At 30.5% G+C, this 18,741-nt stretch overlaps 2 protein-coding genes across 3 annotated transcripts in view; both read left to right on the forward strand.

Moving 5' to 3' along the window:
- Positions 1-17,725, forward strand: part of LOC117172326 (uncharacterized aarF domain-containing protein kinase 2-like) — a 76,071-nt gene extending 58,346 nt beyond the window's left edge. Inside the window, exon 11 of the mRNA XM_033360112.1 lies at positions 17,619-17,725. The gene's annotated coding sequence lies outside the window, so the exon portion shown is untranslated. The remainder of the gene's footprint in view (positions 1-17,618) is intronic.
- The window catches only part of LOC117172327 (ecdysone 20-monooxygenase), a 44,623-nt gene continuing 43,257 nt past the window's right edge, over positions 17,376-18,741 (forward strand). The window contains exon 1 of one of the 2 annotated variants that reach the window (XM_033360115.1): positions 17,376-17,757. In XM_033360115.1, the coding sequence (XP_033216006.1) occupies positions 17,640-17,757 (118 nt within the window). In that variant the 5' untranslated portion in view covers positions 17,376-17,639. The remainder of the gene's footprint in view (positions 17,758-18,741) is intronic. The other variant, XM_033360116.1, reaches the window with a different exon arrangement.

Genomic DNA, 18,741 nt, shown 5'->3' on the forward strand with positions numbered 1-18,741 from the left:
AATTCAACTTTTCAACTGAAAATTCAATAATTTGATTTAAATTTTTTTGCTATTAACGGAAAAATCTTTCTTAGTATGAAATTCACTTCTTTAGTTCATCATTCGTCTATTTCGTTTTAAAATTCATCCGTTTCGGTAGAAATTTGATATTTTTTATTCAAAATCCAACTATTATATTTTTTGCTGAAAATAGATTTTTGTTCAAATTGAAAATTTAACTAATTAGGTAAATGTTTAACCTCTATGTTAAAAGTTAATTTATTTTTTGTTTAAGGGCTCATCTTTTTAGTTAAAAAATTTAAGTATTTTCTTCAAAATCCGTTTTTTTTTAAATTCTTAAATAATGTTTTGCCTCAAAATGTAACTTTTTCCAGTTTTGTTGAACATTTTTCTTTTTTGTTCAAAATTCGTGCTTATGGCAGGAATTAATCTTTTTGGTTGAAAATTAACTTATTTGTTGAAAATTCATATTTTCGGGTTCGAAATTTAAGCGTTTCACACAAAATTCGTCTTTTGACTTGAAAGTTCAACAATTTGGATACAATTTTTTTTCTATCTTAACTGCAAAATCCTTATTAGTTGAAAATTTAATATAATTAATTTAATTTAATTTAACTTCTAGGATTATTTTTTTGTATTGAAGATTCATCATTTTTAATTAAGAATTCATCTCTTTGCTTACAAATTATATTATTTTATTGAAAATTTTTATTTTTGGTATCAAATTAACATTTGCGGGTTGAAAATTCAAATTTTTAATTGAAAATTCGTCTGCAGGGTTGAAAAATGGTCTTTTTTATTTAAAAGTTTACCTAATTTATAAAAAAATTAATTTTATTGGTTGCAGATTCATCATCTTATTTTTTAATTTATCGTTGGTTGAAAATTGAACTATTTGGTTGAAAGTTGAACTATTATGTTGAAAATTCGTTTCTTTCTTCTTTCAAATATGAACTATTTAATTTCTTGTTAAGAACTTATCTTCTTGGGGAAAATTTAACTGATTTTGGTTGAAGTGCAATTTTTTCTTAAAAATTTGACTATTTAGTTAAAAATTCATCTTCTACAAAATTAAATTATTTCGTCGAAAATGCAACAGTTTCTGGTTAAAGTTTAATCTTTTTTGTTTAAACTTCGATCTTTGGTAGAAAATTCATCTTTTTAGGTTGAAAATGCAACAATTAGGTTAAAAATGTGACTATTTTGTTAAAATTATTATTATTTCATTGAGAATTGAATTCTTATTAACTTCAAATTCTGTAATTCAGCAATTGCATGCTCATTAGATAATGAATTGAACTTATTTTGATTTTAATTTTCTTTGTATTCTTTGAATTCGCTTAAATTTCCTGAATTGAATTTCCCTTGTGGAATTCTTCTTATTTTTTTAAATTCGCTCATTCTTCTATTCATTTTTTTATATTTTTTAAAATCTTATTTCGAATTCCCTCAATGTCTATTTAATCCTCTTGAAATCTGTTGAGTTTAATGCATAACTTTACGTTTAATGTTGTATTGCATTCTTTTAATGAATGGGAATTCTTCAAAAAATTTTGTTGGTATTTTGATATTTTCTCATAAATATTCTTTAAATTCTTTTGAATTCTTGCCATTTTATTGAATTTAATTAAGGTTATTTAAATTCACCTTAAATTGTTTTACCAATTGGTTGGATTTTTTTATTAATTCACGTCGAAACGTTTTGAATTCCTTTTTATTCTTTTGAATTCCTTATATTGTTTTTAATTCTTTGAAATTTCGTAAAATTCCCTTGAATTTTTTCAATTCATTCCATTCCATAGAAGTATTTTGAATTCACGTTGAATGTTCATAAATACCTTGAATTTCTTTGAATTCTCTAAAAAAAATCAATTGACCTTAAATTCCCTTGTATTCTTCATAATATTTTGAAATCTCTTGATCCTTTATTTAATCTTTTGATATTACGCCTATCAAATTTCTTCAGATTCTTTTGTTTTTAATTCTGTGAAATTTCTAAATTCCCTTTTATCCTTTCTATTGTTTTTAAATCTTTTGATCCCTTCTTTGAAGTCACCTGAAGTTTGTTTAGGAAATAAATATATGCACTATAAGCTTATTTGAATAAATTAAAGTCATTTTAATAATTTTTTATTGTCAATAAATAGAATTTAGGAGCTACTTCATCATTGCTTAAGAATGCCATAAAAATAAGTAGATAAGATTCTTTGCATAAGTGAACGTTTCTATAAAACTAAATAATTTTTCATTAAATCGCTTCTAAACAATATTGTATTAATTTAGAAATATTTAGTTAAAGAAAATTAACAAGAATTAACAAAATTGGAACATTTATATTTGGTCTGTGGAATCAATAATGAAGAATTTAAGATGCACTTTTAAAATAAGGGTTGTAAAAATTCAAGTGCCCAATGACCTCAATTGGAATTGAATTGAAATGTAATAATATGCAATCATCAGTGATTCATTGATAATTAAAATGCAATTGAAAGCAACGAACTGTCTGACAATCTAATTTTAGCCTGTTCGTATCTCAAGAAATCATTATTAGATGAGAGAACTTAACCGACAAACTACTGACCTAATTTATTGTATCTTTGTTTGTTCCTAATCATTTCTAATTTGTCTAGGCTCGAAGCATTCTAGAATTGTTGCATTCCCTCATGCAACTTTTCAACTAATTTATTTTCAAGTAAAAAAGGCATTTAATTTCATATAAATAAATTAGTTAAATAAATATGTCACTGCTTATTGTTGATATTTTAATAAGACATTTAGTCAATTATAATGTAAATAACAAATTAAAATATAAGATCCATTTCAATATGTGCTTTATGATGAGTTTATTCTGGTGCAATTTTGTTGTTCCTAAACTTGTAGGCATTTATGAAACCTAACTATTAAAATGATTGATGTATTAATAAATAATTAGGGAATTTCAATCGCGAATGATCAGAGAAGTGGCGATAAACTTTTCCTAATTTTTTTCTTGAGACTGTAGGTACTCACGTCTTATAATTATGAATTTCGTAATCGAATTCTTCCCTCCTGCTACATAAGCTTATGCGAGTATAGAAAGTGCTTATCAAAAAGATATCATACATAAATAGTTGACTGCCTGACAAATAGGTCAAAGCAATGAGATAACGATTTAATTCTCTCCTTTGATTGGTTTCCTCTCATTTTCACTTTCACTCACTAATAGGAAGCTTATTAGAATTTATAGATCACTAATTAGAATTTCCAGATTTATTAGTCATAAAATTATTAAATCTTGATTTAAATTTTTAAATAAATTTGATCAACAGTTTATTTAATGACAATAGGAGGCTGAAAAATGTAAATAAGGATATAGGATTTTTGAATTTCGCGCACAAATTTGTGTAGTTGAAGCCACTACCGTTAGAGGCTCACGGCACTATCTCTCTCGCAAGCGCAAAGAAGGGTTTAAAAAAATATTTTTGACAAAATTAAAAAAAAACAAAAATGACAACTTGAAGCCAATTAACGCACGCTTTCACAAAAAGTCAAGAAAAGAAAAATTTTGATTTTTGAACACCCTACAAGACTGTTATAACAACTTGTTGGATTTTTGTTTGAAGTATCTAAAATTCAAAATTTGATTGTACAAAAAAAATCAAAATTTCCATTTTTCAATCAAACTATGCAAGATACGACAAAATATAAATAGAAAAAATTATGCACTCGCGAAAAAGATCTACAAATTCGTGATTAATCACTTTGTTATAGAACGCTCAGTTTTTGTTTTATTCGTAGAAAACAACATTAAAAATAAAAAACAAAAATAAATTATTGGACAAACGACACAAGTTAAAAAAAACAGTTCGACAAACGTTATTTACCCGAAAAGAGCTAAAAATTTATTATTCATAATTTTTTGTTAGGATGCGTAGTTTTTATTTTGATCATGAAAGCTAACATTAAAAATAAAAAAATTTAATTTTTGAAAAGACGTCCCAAGGTGAAAAAAAAATTAATGAACAAAAATTGTATATTCAAAAGAGATCTTCAAATTTGTTATTATTTATTTTTAGATGGAACGCGAATTTTTTTACCATAAAAAATATCATTAAAAATAAAAAACAAGTTTTTCGTTGAAAAATGACACAAGATAGGAAAAAAATTAATAGACGAAAGATGTTCACCCAAAAAGGATCTACAAATTTGTTATGAATCATTTTTAGGTAGGATGAGTAGCTTTTCTTTTAAAAGTCAAAAATAAGATTAAAAATAAAAAAATTATGGAAAAACGATACATTGATACATGTTTTAGGGTAAATGTGAATAAAATTTAATGCAAAACAAGGAACAAATATTAGTGTTGCGTAATGTAGAAAAGTTTGAATTTTGGATGAGATCGAGAGTGAAGCACGATATGCATCATAAAAATGTTTTCGTTAAAGCCGAAGGAGCTTTAACAAAAGAGAATTCACAATCACCAAATTACAGTTGTCGATGCTCTCACCTTTAATTTGAAAAAGTCTGCGCACAGATGTGGGAAAAGCACAACGATCGAACGCGCTGTGCGAGATAAATATATTATCGAGCGTGAAGCGCGAGATCTAAAAGGCGCGCAACGCAGGGGTGTTCAAGATCGCGAGCCGCACGCGCAGCTCACGATTAGGATGTGCTCGTGCGGCGGGCATAGTTTTTTTTTTTTTTTTTTTTTTTTTTGATTTAATTTTGTTTATTTGAAAAAATATTCCGTTTACGTATTCTTTTCTAAATTTGACTCATTAATTGCTTATTACGTTGGATTTTACTTTTAGATATGTTGGACTTATCGTTCGATTAAAAACTGTGCTTTGACCCGTGATTTACAAATATTTAAAAAAATGTTATATGACCTTGAGCGATTACGACTAAACACGCCCAGAAATCAGCGTGGTAATTAGAGAGCAGGTCAGGCTTCATGTTATTTCCTCAATTTCAAACATTTTGATCTGCTGGATTTAAAGTGAACACTGGGTAATTTTTCAACATTTATGACTTACAATTTTTTAAATTTTGCAATTGGAAATGATTTTATTCTGAATGATCCCAATTTAAATTCTAAATTGTTAAATTTTTAACGTCTTAATTAAAAACAGGTTCTTTTAGTTTGTTCGAGTCAAAAAAGTTACTGGAGTTACAGTAAAAGATACTGAAATTTTCGCGGTTTTTTCAACCGAAATTTTCGCGATTTTTTTTCAACCGAAATTTTCGCGATTTTTTTTCAACCGAAATTTTCGCGATTTTTTTTCAACCGAAATTTTCGCGGTTTTTTTCAACTGAAATTTCCGTACATTTTTCTTTCATATAAAGTGAAAAAATACTGATATTTCGGGGAGTAAGTCACTTATTCTGATTGAACTTTAACTGATTCAAATTCACAGAATTTTCATAAATTCGGAATCTTCATTTTATAAGTCAATTTTTATTTTGAAATTTCTCGAATATGAATATTTCCGATTGAAATAACTTAATTTTTGAGAAGTATAAATTACATTAGAAAATATGTACCATTTATTATTTAGATACTTTATGAAAATTTAGGAAAATTGGTTTCGTAAACAAATAAATGAAATACGAAAAACCTTCTTCTTTTATTGTGCAATTATAATGTGTTTTAATAATTAATCTCTATAATAATTGAATGAAAGAATGTTTTTTTTAAACAAAGAATTGATAATGATGAATATGCAAAGAAATATTTTTCGATATCAAAGAAACGTGTCTCTTTTCAAGCAATTCAAAGATTTCTTTCAATCCGTGTTTCAAACCAACAAATCTTAATAAACGACCTAAAGTTGTTGAATTACTTCCATTAACCACAAAAATTCGTTTCTTTATTTTCAAAATGGTTGTCCATTTTTATATTTTATGTTACAAAATTTCTTCTTTTAGTAGTTTTTTACTTACAAATTGTTAATCATAATCATTTCGACCATCAGTGGTATAATATTGCAAAACATTTTTGTATAAATGCGACAAAACCCAATTTTTTTAAAAACATTCCCTCAACATCATTTTAGTCTTCTGCAGGATTTTATTTAGAGTAAAGCAGATCTGGTTATTATTCTGCACTCCTTCATCATTTTGGCCAAATTGACTGCGACAAATAGTCATAATGCAAAGAAATGTATATATAAAAATGTATACATAAAAATGTATACTTACTACCATTCGGAAACTTCTCGATTTGGGAAACTGATTTCGTAACGAAATAAATTAAATATTAAAAACCTTGTTTTTATCATGATGTAATAAATTATAACCAATTATAATCATTTATAATTTTTAATATTGTGAGTACCTTTGCAATTATTGTCCGAATTCCGCGCGCCCGCGCACGCGCGTCTGTGCATATATAAAATCGCTTCCAAGCTCTCAAGTAGGTGCGCGCGCAGGTGTGCGATGAGGTCAGCCAAATCCTGTCGCTAGTAAGCGCACCAGCGAGCACCGCGACGGATGAGTCGTGATTCAGCAAAACATCATTTGGATACTGTTAATCGACAAATTATTAGAAAAGTGTGCAATAAGAGTGTAAATTAAGTGAAGATATGTCATCTCTTTCATAGAAATAGCATTTTTTATTTGATTATTAAATACAAAACTTTAAATAGTTTCCCGCCAACTGATACTCATACTCTTTTGGCAAATCCTCATCATCTCAGAGTTCTTTAAGTGTTATGTACAAGAACCTTCAAGAAAAACAATTTATCTTTTAACATTTGGGAGCTCGTCCGGGATCTGAGATACATCACGAACTAAAAATCTGCAACAACTGTTCCAGAATGTTCGCGATAATCGTGACCATTACTAAACCATTATGGCGTCGTGTCGGTTACAGTAATAAAACGTTGGAATAACACGGTTTCGAGACGAAAGGTTTGACTCGAGAGAAAGACAGTGGAAATTGCAAGTATCATTTGCATCTTTGCGTGTGTTTGTGCGCGTGTGTTAAGCATAACGTGAGCTCTCTCTCTCTCTCTCTCTTGCTCTTCTTTGAGCAACCATTTACCAGACGGTGACTCAGTGAGCTTTGTACTTACTCTCTATCTAAAGGAATCGACATCTTTCCTCTAATCAACTTGATCGATCGGCGGACTGTCTAATTTTGATCTGCACAGCTGACTGTTTTCATATATGGAATTTCATTCCATACTCACTTATTAACTTCGTTCTGAAAGAAAAACTTCTAGAATTTATGCTTCCTTATGAGCGATCACATTTTCCAGTTGTCATCTTCAACTTAAGCAAGGTTTCCCCGTGTCAGAATGTTGTCGTTTCTTAATTATGTATAATGGAAAAGTTCAGTGGAACCGTAAGAAAAATTGTTTAATTTATTTTTTACAATTTAAGAAATTCTTGTACGCTTTTTCGAATTTGTCACAAAATTATAAAAATGTATTTGTTTCTTTCCTCGCATTTCTATTCTGCTATGTTCGACAAAGAGAAAGATTTGTTTTTTGGGTGATTCAATGTATCGACGTATGTTTCTGTTCTTAATTCAAATTTTAAAAGGATTCCAAGAGATACTGGTAATGTAAGCGGAGCACGTAGGTGTTTAGAATTTATCAAACAAAAATGGGAAAAATGTTTGACTTTGGATTTGAAAGTAGAAATATGTATTTATGTATCACATGAGCCACATGATTTTTATTTAACCCTCAAGTATTCACGTACGCGGCAAAAGGACCGCACTTTTTTTTTAAGTGCCAGCAAGTCTTTATTTCGAATGGAACTGCCTAACGCGCCCCTTGTATTTTCAAGTCAAGGTACACGACAGAGCCACCCCCGTTCTTTTAGCCATCCGAACAGTGAACAATTGAACGCCAAAGTGGAAACGTGCTTGTACATAGCTACCTAATATAGTTCATTTTTGTTTGTCAAAGTTAAATATGTATTTTGTTGAATATTTATAGCAAAAGATTATTTCTATGTAAATTATTATAAATTTTAAACTAGTTTGTTCATTATACTATTCCAAAACTTTATCTGTCTCTTGTTATTTCCTTGAATCCTTCAGTTGATAATATTTGCATACGTACTCGTATTTTTTTAAATGAGTATTAGTAGTCCGGGGCAAAATCCTAATACTCTACAAGTCCTCCCTGCATGCTCTGTCACGAAAAATAGAGTTCTGCGCGAGGTTGGAGAGAGCTTTTCAGTCCTCGTTTTTCCTCTGAAACGCTCGAAAATTGCGAATTCGGAAAAAAGTAGACTTCCGCGAGCATTAAAGAGGCTTTCGCGATATCCTAGAACTCCCTCCGTGCTCTGTCAAACCGAGTTTGCCCGATGATTTTAAAGTACTGATCGAGCACGTAGTGAGATTTCAAGCAAATATTCAATGTTACACAAGTTCCTGCAAAAGTGTCTCTAATGCTCGCGGAAGCCTACCTATTTCCGAATTCGGAATTTTCGAGCAAAAACGAGGACTGAAAAGCTCTCCAACCTCGGGCAGAACTCTATTTTTCGTGATAGAGCATGCAGGGAGGACTTGCCGAGTATTAGAATTTTGCCCCGGGAGATATTTTGTGTTCACATTCATGGTTTTGGGATGGTAATTTAACGCTGAATTGACAAAAATAACCACGTTTTTTTTTAGCTTTTATAGTTTTCGCGCCGCAGCGCGAGTGCTAGTGTGACCTCAAAAGGCGCGTCATTTTTCTGATCGAGTGTATTGTCGTGATCTATTTGAAGCCTGAATTGTTCATAGTGAAACATAATTGAGCATATTGTTTGTTTGTAGTATTTATGATAATCAAAGTGTATTAATCGAGGCATACTTACAAGCGATAGCTAATGTTTCCAATGTAAACAATAATTCGGTAGCTGATTTAAAATTGTTTCTTAATACTACTTATGAGACTCTTACAGCGCTTAAAAATTCCAAACGCCGAGTTGAGCACTGGGACGACATAATCTTGATTGTGATTATCAGCGCATTTTTTGGTATTCTCCGGAAGCTAAGTTGGAAGTCTGGTGACTGACTACTGTAAGTTATGGAACTGCTTGTGCACCTATTTTTGCGGACCGAGTAATGAAGAAATTAGCTATATATGAGGGTTCTGACTTTCCAAAAGCTAATTTAATTCTCGAAAATGATGTCCATGTCATGTTATTTAATACTGATGTATTTAAGAAAGGTTGATGTAATTGTATAAGATCTAAAGTTTCCCAGTTGATGGATCGAGGAATCTTTTATCTAAAAAAAAAACGGGCCTCTAATGATGATCAATTGCTACATGATTGTACTTCTGGCAACCATGAAAGATCTTTTGAATTTTTGGCTGCGGAGGGCATTCAGTTAAAAGTTTTAGGTCCACATTGGGATTGAGCTTCAAATAGTTTCCGAATTAAGATTGGAGCACGACCCATTGAACAACCTACGAAACAACGTATTCTTACGGTCATCGCCGAACTTGATGATCCTTTGGGGTGGCTCCCTCCGGTTATGGCTATAGCATCAAATTACATTGTCATTTAAAATGAACAATATTATTACCCTGGACCAACAAATATGTATACTTTCTGGCGGACATTCCCGTACAATAGAGTTGCTCATATTCTAAAGTGTATTCCACAAGCAAGGTGGGGACATTTTCCTACAGCGGACAATCCAGGTGGTTGTTCTTCGAGGGATGTTATTGCCTATCGACGTTGATTTTGAGCTAAAATCTTCGGTCCAAACCTTTTAAGTTGCTCACTTTTCCGTCAAAGAGAAACAACGTTTAGTTTATCCCGCTGACAGAATTGAATCCTGGCCAAAACGTATGAGGATCACGGCCAATTGTCGTTTTTTTATTGACGCTCTTTGTCGAAAAACAGGAAATCCAACGGAATTTGAAAATCCGCCGAATTTCCCTTACTGTGTTGGTTTCTGAGATCAGTAGAGTCTCTTCTTCGTGGATGCAACAAGTTCATAATTGTTCATTTGAAGCTGACATACGCGCTCTGAAAAAAGGAATCATGATTCCTTCAGGTTTACCCTTGAAGACCTTGTACCCATTTCTGAATGGTTCTGGTGTTTCACTTGTAGGTAGGTCGTCGCTTACATCAGGCAATACTTAAATCACTACAATCAGTAAACTTATTGCTCTACGCGCTCATGTAGCTTGCCTGACTTTAGAACAAGGAATTGTAGGCCTTTCACACATACTGGGGTTGATTACGCTGGTCCCTTCTTTGTTCGCTTTGCTCCAGGTAGACACTTCTTTTTTATGTGATTTTGTTTTAGATAACGTTTATTACACTATGAGAATTTTAAATGTACAAATTGTTCTACAAATCGATTACTGTACTTTTTATTTTGTCCTGTTTATCATTTTTTTATTTTAAATATGTAAAACATTTACTACCTTTGCGATTATTGTCTGAATTTTGTGGCAAGTGTGTGTGTGTGTGTGTTTTAAATCGCTCTCTCGTGCTCAATTGTGTATGTGTATTTGTGTGCGTGTGTGTGCGCTCAGAGCTGCTGAATGCGTGTCGCTAGGAAGCGTATTAACGAGCACCGCGATTAGCCGTTATTACATAAAATTTTAATATCATCTAAAGACTGTTAATCAACAAATTATTAGAAAAGTGTGCAACAAGAGTGAAAATTGAGTGGATACATGTTATCTGTTTCATATACTTAATATTTTTTATTTGGTTATTTAATAAAAGACTTTAAACACTTTCCCGCCAATTGATACTCTACTCTTTTCATAAACCCTTCCCATCTCAGAGTTATGTAAGTGTTATCTATAAGAACTTACAAATTACAGTGCAAATCCTGAGATTGCTCACCATTAAAAGATATCGAATACAACCTCATTGACCCAACACGATTGTTACATAGTCACCTTTTACGATGCTAGTTGACATTAGTAGTTAAAGTAGTGAGCAAAATGTTTTGGTAACCATGGAAATAATTTTACTCACAATTTTGCTCACCGTCGTTGAGGATTTTGATCCTTTGCGCGCGATGCGGAATCGACCATTTTTTATTTCTGTGAATGGTGACCAAACGAGGGTTTTGCATGTGTGTGTAAAGAAAAACTAGTTTTTTTATTTCTTACGACAACGCTTGTTTTCAACATGAGCATATTTGAGCAAAATTTCGGAACTCACATACTTAATTTATTATCTCAAAAGAAAGATTTAAAAAAGCATGGTAACTATGGTAAGACGGAGTAAACATAACCCGCTTATTACAACCCTCCTTTTAAATAAATTGAAATTAAATTGATTTAATTTATTATCTTGAGAGAAAGCTTTAGAAAAAGTGTCGTAACTAGGGCAAACATAATCTACTTATCGAAACAATTGTTTTTAAATCATTTTCGCTACTAATGATATCCTTTTAAATCTTTATGAAGTTGATTTAATTTATTATCTAAAAGAAAGCTTTTGAAAAAGTTTGATAACTGGGATCAATATAATCCGCTTATTGACAACCTTCCTTCGAAATAATTTTTTTTTCCATTGAAGATATCGATTTAAAATTTAAATGAAATTGATTTCACTTATTATCTTGAAAGGAAGTTTTAGAAAAATTACGGTAACTGGGGTAAACATAATCCGCTTATGACAGCCCTCCTTTGAATAATTTTTGCTAATGAATGTATAAAGATATCATTTTTAAAGTGAATTAATCATTGATTTCATTTATTATTTAAAAAGAAAGCTTCCGAAAAATTATGGTAACTGGGGTAAACATAATCCGCTTATTCATAACTCTGGTTTTAAATAATGTCAGAACTGAATATATAGTTTTAAAATTTAAATGGTATTTTAGTTTAATATCTTAAATGAAAGTTTTAGAAAAAGGTTGGTAACTGGGGTAAAAAGGCGTAAACATAATCCGCTTATTGGCAGTCATCCTTTTTTATAATTTTCGTTAATGAAGATATTGCTTCAAAATTCAAATGAAATTGTTTTAATTTCTAACAGCTCTTCTTTTAAATAATTTTCGATACTAAAGATATCGATTTCGAATTGAAATAAATGTGATTTCATTTATTATCTTAAAAGAGAGATTTTAAAGAAAGTATGGTAACTGGTGTAAACCGGGGTGAACATAATCCGTTTATTACAGCCCTCTTAAATTAATGCCAAAACTGAACATATCGTTTTAAAATTGAAATTGCATTCATTTATTAAAAGAAAGGTTTCAGAAAATTATGGTAATTTGGGTAAAAAGGGGTAAACATAATCCGCTTATTATAGCCCTTCTTTTAAATAATTTTCGATACGAAAGATATCATTTTAAAATTAAAATGAAATTGGAATGAAAATAAATAAAAATGAAATTGAAAGTTAAAATGAAGGTGAAATGAAATTGAACTGAAATTGAGAAGAAATTGAAATAAAATTAAATTGGAATAAAATGAAATTGAAATTAAATTTAAATACCATAGAGTTGAAAGAAAATTTAAATAATGTTTAATTATAAAATTTAAATAAAATAAAATTTAAATGAAATTGAAATAAATGAGTATAACTCTCTGGTATATGAAATGTGCATTAAGATATATGTGGGTAACATGTACATAGTACATATTACCCACATATATTTGATAGATTTAACACAACAGTGACTATATTAAGTACTATTGCTACAAAATTTGTGCTTGCAAAGAAAAACAAAATCATGAATAAAATAACTAAAGAATTATGAGTTAAAGTACAGGATATGATTGTAAATAAATATTGAATTTGAAATGAAATTGAAATATAATTAAAATTAAATTGGGATTAAATTGAAATAAAATTTAATTTAAATGAAATAAGAATAAATTCAAATGGAATTAAATATAATTGAAATTATATTATAATGAAATCAAATTGCAATTTAATTAAAATTGAATTGAAAGAACGTTTGAATGAAATTGAACTGAAATTGAAATGAAATTGAAATAGCACTTAATTCAAATGAAATATAATTGAAACGAAATTGAAATTTAAGTAAAATTGAAATGAAATGACAATGAAATAACATTTAATTTAGATGAAATTACAATAAAAATAAAATAAAAGTTAATAAAAACGGAAATTGAATGAAATTGAAATGACACTAAATTTTAATTGATTTGAAATATAATTTAAATGTAATTAAAATGAAATTGAAATAAAATAAAATGTAAGTGAAATTGAAATGAAATAGAAATAGCATTCAATTAAAATGAAATAGAAATATATTTGAAATGAAAATTTAAGTGAAATTCAAATTAAATTGATGTGAAATTGAAATAAAATAAAATTCAAATGGAATTCAAATGAAATAGAAAAACTAAAAAAAAATGTTTTAAACATAGCCTAAGCTAGAGACAAATATTTGCAAACAAAATTAATCTAAGGTGGGTAGTGAAAGGAAAGAAAGGAGCAAAAATCGAGTATGTTAATCTGAGGGACAGGCGGAAAGGAAGAGTACGAAGGTACTGAAGAAAGGAGTAGGAGATTGCTCTCATAAAGAGTCGCAGCCTCCTACGAAGCGTCCCTTGTCGTTGCAAATCTTTTCTCTCCTCCTTTTTCACCCTTTCCCCTTCATTCCCCCACACGCTCCTCCTTTCCCCTTTTCCCCCCTCGCCCACTATCAATATTGTCCATGGTTTATCGCGCATCAATGAATAATAAATTCCCATGGCCATTGTTTCTCTCCTTTTTTCGTCGTTTGTCGCCTCATCTTGTGCTGAGCTCTCCTCAGAAATTGCATCAAAGCTGAGTCAAGTTATAAGTGTTATGGACTATAAATCGTTTTATTGTAATAAGCTAATTTTTTCCAATTCGTCGATTCATTGATGCATCATTCATGATAATTAGGAAAAGAGAGAATCGAGTAATTTATCTTAGACGATGTTTGAACTACTGTGCTTCTCGAAGACAAACGTGCTGATAACGAATATAGGTGACTGTATGTCGAGACTTTGAACCAACTTCTATCCCGGTGTGTTATTAATAAATAGATAATAATGGCATTCCAGGAGACTAATGTCGCTTATTTTCACTTAAGTGGCTCAATTTGCAATTTTCGTTGCCATCTATCATCTATGTAGTTGTAGACCGATTTTTTTGTTCAAAGAAATTGTTATCACGAGATCTCAATTAAACTTTTAATTTTATTGGATTAATCATCTTCATTGAAAAAATACCTTCCGTTGCTGAAATTTCGAATATTTAATGCCTTGAACAATTTTTCCTTTCGAAAAAATTTAGTTTGCTACAGTTAAAAAAATGGGCCACATTTTGATTTTTTGCAATAAATAATAGAAGCTGGTTTCTGTGAAATATTTTTGGAAAAGAAATTTTAACTAGGGAAGCTTCTTTTTTTTGCTGTATTTACGAAAAAATTGAATATACTTTCCCCTTCTTAAGATATAAATATCTTTATCCTACCAAAGTGTATTTATATTTGATTTTTCTCAGTGAGAAGTGAGTCACTGAATAATAATCAGTCTGATTAATCAGTTAAATTCACTGATTGAGCAACGACCCATTTATTACCAATTTACTTGGCTTCCAAATTAAGCAGTTTTTATTGTGATTTATAGAATCGAAGAAGACGTGAGTAAGTTTAATTTCAACAAATTTAAAAAAAGGAACCGTTAGAAAAAAATGGGACGGTTTAAAATTGTTTGCATGACAATAGTTATTTTGATTTTTATGTTTTTGCTTCCGTTATATATGCAAAAGATATAATACGTATTAAAAAGAACATTTTGGTTTACGAGGGCAAAAAATGATTAATCTAAAATAATTGTATTTGAAATAAATAACAAAATCAAAAGGATATCGTAAAAAATCTTTCTTGGAATAGTTTCAGCTACTAACGATTAGGATTGAATAAGAATAGAAGCTTTTGCCAATAAATGAAAACCCAAATAATAGAACCCTTAGTAAAAATACAAAAAAAAAACATTGTAAACCGAATGATTACGCACTGATGAAACTGCACTGATTAATAAGTGAAATTTTCTGGTGATTAACTGAATTTGACCGATTGTTGAGTTGATTCTCGCAGCTGATTGAAGAAACCTCAAAAACTTTACTGGTTAATTATAATTACTTGCAATCACGTGAAATCAAATTTAATCACGCGAAATCAGTTGCAATCGCCTGAAATCACTTCTAAGTACTGAATTCAACTGGAATCAAGTTTATAGTCACGTAAAATCTTTTGCCATTTACTGTATAATCAGTTGCAATCATCTCCAATCACTTTCGGTCACATGCAGTAACTTTGCAATCACTGACGCACAATCTGATGGAATCAGTTGCAATCATTTGCAAATAACCGTAAAATTACGCGTAATCAAGTGCAATCACTTTCAATCATCTACAAATATCTGAAATTACTTGTAATCACATACAGTTACCTGCAATTATCTAAAATCATTTTTGATCTACTGAATTTACGTGCAATCACTTAAAATCATGTGTAATTGAGGCTAATGACTTCCAATCACTTGCAGTTATCTAAAATCACTTTTAATTTTGTGAATGCGTCAACAATCACTTGAAATCACTTGAAACTTGCCATCAAATCGTTGTAAATCATCTTAAATCTCTGCATAATCACCTTTGATCACTTTCAATAATTCTGTAATCATCTAATATGACTGCATTCATTCTCAATTAAACGTATATGCAACTGAAATTGCTCTAAATTTACCATGAAATCACTGAAAATCTTTTGAAATTACGTAAAATTAAGTGAAATGACGTGTAATCGAGTGCAATCAGTTTCAATCACCTGTAAGTATCTAAAGTCACTTTTAATCGTTTGAATGCACCAACAATAACTTGAAATCACTTTAAACTATCCATAAGATTATAGGAAATCATCTAAAATCTCTCTTCAATTACCTTTGATCACTCAAAATTAAACTGTAAATCACGTGAAATTAAATACAATTACATGAAAGCAATTGAAATCACTCACTATTACGTGAAATCACTTTCAATTACCTGAAATCACTTTAAATCGCGTACATCTACCTAAAATCACTTAAAATTATTTGAAATTACGTAAAATAAAGTGTAATCGAGTGTAATCACTTTCAATTAGCTGAAAATATCTAAAATCACTTTCAATCCTATAAATGCACCAAGAATAACTTGCAATCGCTTGAAATTTGTCTTGACATCATTTGAAATCATCTAAAATCTCTCTGCAATCACCTTCGATCGCTCAACATTCAATTTTAAATCACGTGATATCAAATCAAATCACTTCAAAGCAATTTAAATCGCTCACAATTACGTGCAGCCACTTTCAGTCACCTAAAATGATCTGAAATTATCTGCATTTGCCTGAAATTATTTGAAATGATTGCATTCACTCTGATTTCAACATTAGAATACTTCAATCGCCCAAAATGGCATACATTCATCTGAAACCACTTGCAAACATTTTAATATCACCTAAAATGACTTGCAGTCATTCTAAAATCACCTGAAGTGACTGCAATCACTCTTATGTGGAAGAGTGATTATCTGTAATTACTTGAAATATATTATCAAATTACTGGTAATCATCTGCAATCACCTTTGATTACTGAAAAGCAGACTGTAAAATGGTAAAACGACGTGCAATCGCCTGAAGTTATCTGAAATTACATGCATTCATTTTTAAACCCTTCTGATCACCTGTAATCATCAAGAATCACTCAAAATCTTTCTTCACTTTGAAGTTATGTATTTCTACCCTCATGAGGTTGGATGTAGGTTCGATTTTGCATTGAAAAATAATAATACCCAACTTTATGAGGAAAGGTATCATATTACTGTAACTGTCGAAGGTCTCTTAATTTAAACGGTTTTTTGAAATAAAATGGGTTCAGAAAATATCTTTTGAAATTTGGGTCTCATTTGAAAATTAAATTGAAAATAAAGGACAAAACGAAATTGGATCCAGAGTTGATAAAACCTGAAAATATTGTTTGAAATGGAACAGGACCAGAAGAATATTCTCTTTATGAACTGAAAGTTTATAGGAACCTTTTTTTATCTATATTCTTAAAAATCGAAATGAGCATAAATGATTTCCGGCAAAGATTAGCTGATCACAATGACTTCTAAGTCAGATAATGAGCATGTGCTTTAATTACATCAGAAACATTCATTTAATTATCCTAACTTCTTGAATCTTCTATCTTATTTTCTTTTCCCCTTTTTCTATAATTGACGTTGAATTGTCGGGACGTTTGTTTATCATTTTAGTCATAGTATGTATGTTTATCATTGAAGAGAATAATAGTCGGGACCGAGTTATAAATCAATTTCGCTCGCTCTCTGCTTTTCTCTTTCTCTTTCTCTTTCTCTTTTCCCTTTCCCTACTCTTTCCCTACCCTTTCCCTACTCTTTCATTTCTTCTTTTTTTCTTCATTCCTACATCAGCTACACGGTCAAGGAGTAAACTAACGGAGCTCTTAAAGCTCGTTATTCACATTCAGAGACTCAACTTCGTGGCAGTCAAGTGACACGCGAGTGAGTTTAAATTATTGTGATTGAGCTTGGAACGACCGCGAGCCCCTCTGTCCCCTTGTATTGTCACAAAGTATAATAATCTTCGGTATGCGCGGGGGAGGTGAATCTTGTGATAATAAAAAGCGTCGTTGCTGTTGTTGTAGAAACAATACACAAATCCAGTTATGCTGCTGATGTCCGGAGCATGGTTCGAGGTAATAATTGTCGCACTTTTCACTGGCCTTGTGTTGGCCTCCAGTTATCAGCCATCATGGTGGTTCGTCATCAAAAATCTCTGCAAGGGTGAGTTTTTATTCATCTTTATCCATCACGCTCATTTTATCTTTTATTTGCTTATTTTCTGATTTTTTCATTTTGGCCTTTCTAGTTTTTCTCCCTTACAAACCTGCCTTCTCATTTTTCAATCCGAACAAAATAAATGATTGTAAGAATGGTGGTTATCAAAGTTTCGAAGAACGCAGTCGTTTGATAAGCAAAACCGAGTGACGAACCGGCAAGAAAACAACAATCGTTTATTTATAGCCTGCACAAGACAATTCTGACATTTAAAAAAAAATCCTTTACGAAATCCGACTTGTAAACATTTCTTCTGTAATCTTAATCGAAGAAAATTATATTTCGAGGCAAAGTTATATATTTAGAAAAATATTGGAAAACCTGCAATCGCCAGAGAATTTCTTTTAAATTAACGGAATTATTTTTGAGGGCGTGCTTTTATTTTTGTTTAAATTATAATATCAAATTAAATAAGAATGTTTTTTTTCAGTTGTAAAAGTAGCTTTATATTATTGGATTTAATTAGTTAATTGAAAATTTCTTTTTTTTTTTGGTTGGACATTATTTTTTAAACTATTTAGTTGAATTTTCATGTATTTTGTTGAAAACTTGTCCTTTTTCGAAGAAAATTAATCTTCTTGTTTGGAAATTAATCATTTCGCTTGAAAACCCAACAGTTTGGATATGAATTTTTTACTCTCTTGACTGCAAAATTGTTAATTCTTAGTTGAAAATTCGTTTTCTTTATTCTGGTTAAATTCAGCTATTTTTTTTATTAAAAATTCAAATATTTTTTGGTTGAACATTCAACTACTTGATTCAAAGTTAAACTATTTTGTTAAAAATACATTTTTAGGGTTTCGTAGCCCGGGCGCACTTTCTTTCCCTACCCGTCTTTACCCCGTACCCTAAGCAACCTTACCCCGTACCCTAAGCAACCTTACCCCGTACCCTAACCAACCTTACCCCGTACCCTAAGCAACCTTACCC

Source organism: Belonocnema kinseyi, chromosome 5, assembly GCF_010883055.1.
Source record: "Belonocnema kinseyi isolate 2016_QV_RU_SX_M_011 chromosome 5, B_treatae_v1, whole genome shotgun sequence".
Taxonomy (NCBI): Eukaryota; Metazoa; Arthropoda; class Insecta; order Hymenoptera; family Cynipidae; genus Belonocnema; species Belonocnema kinseyi.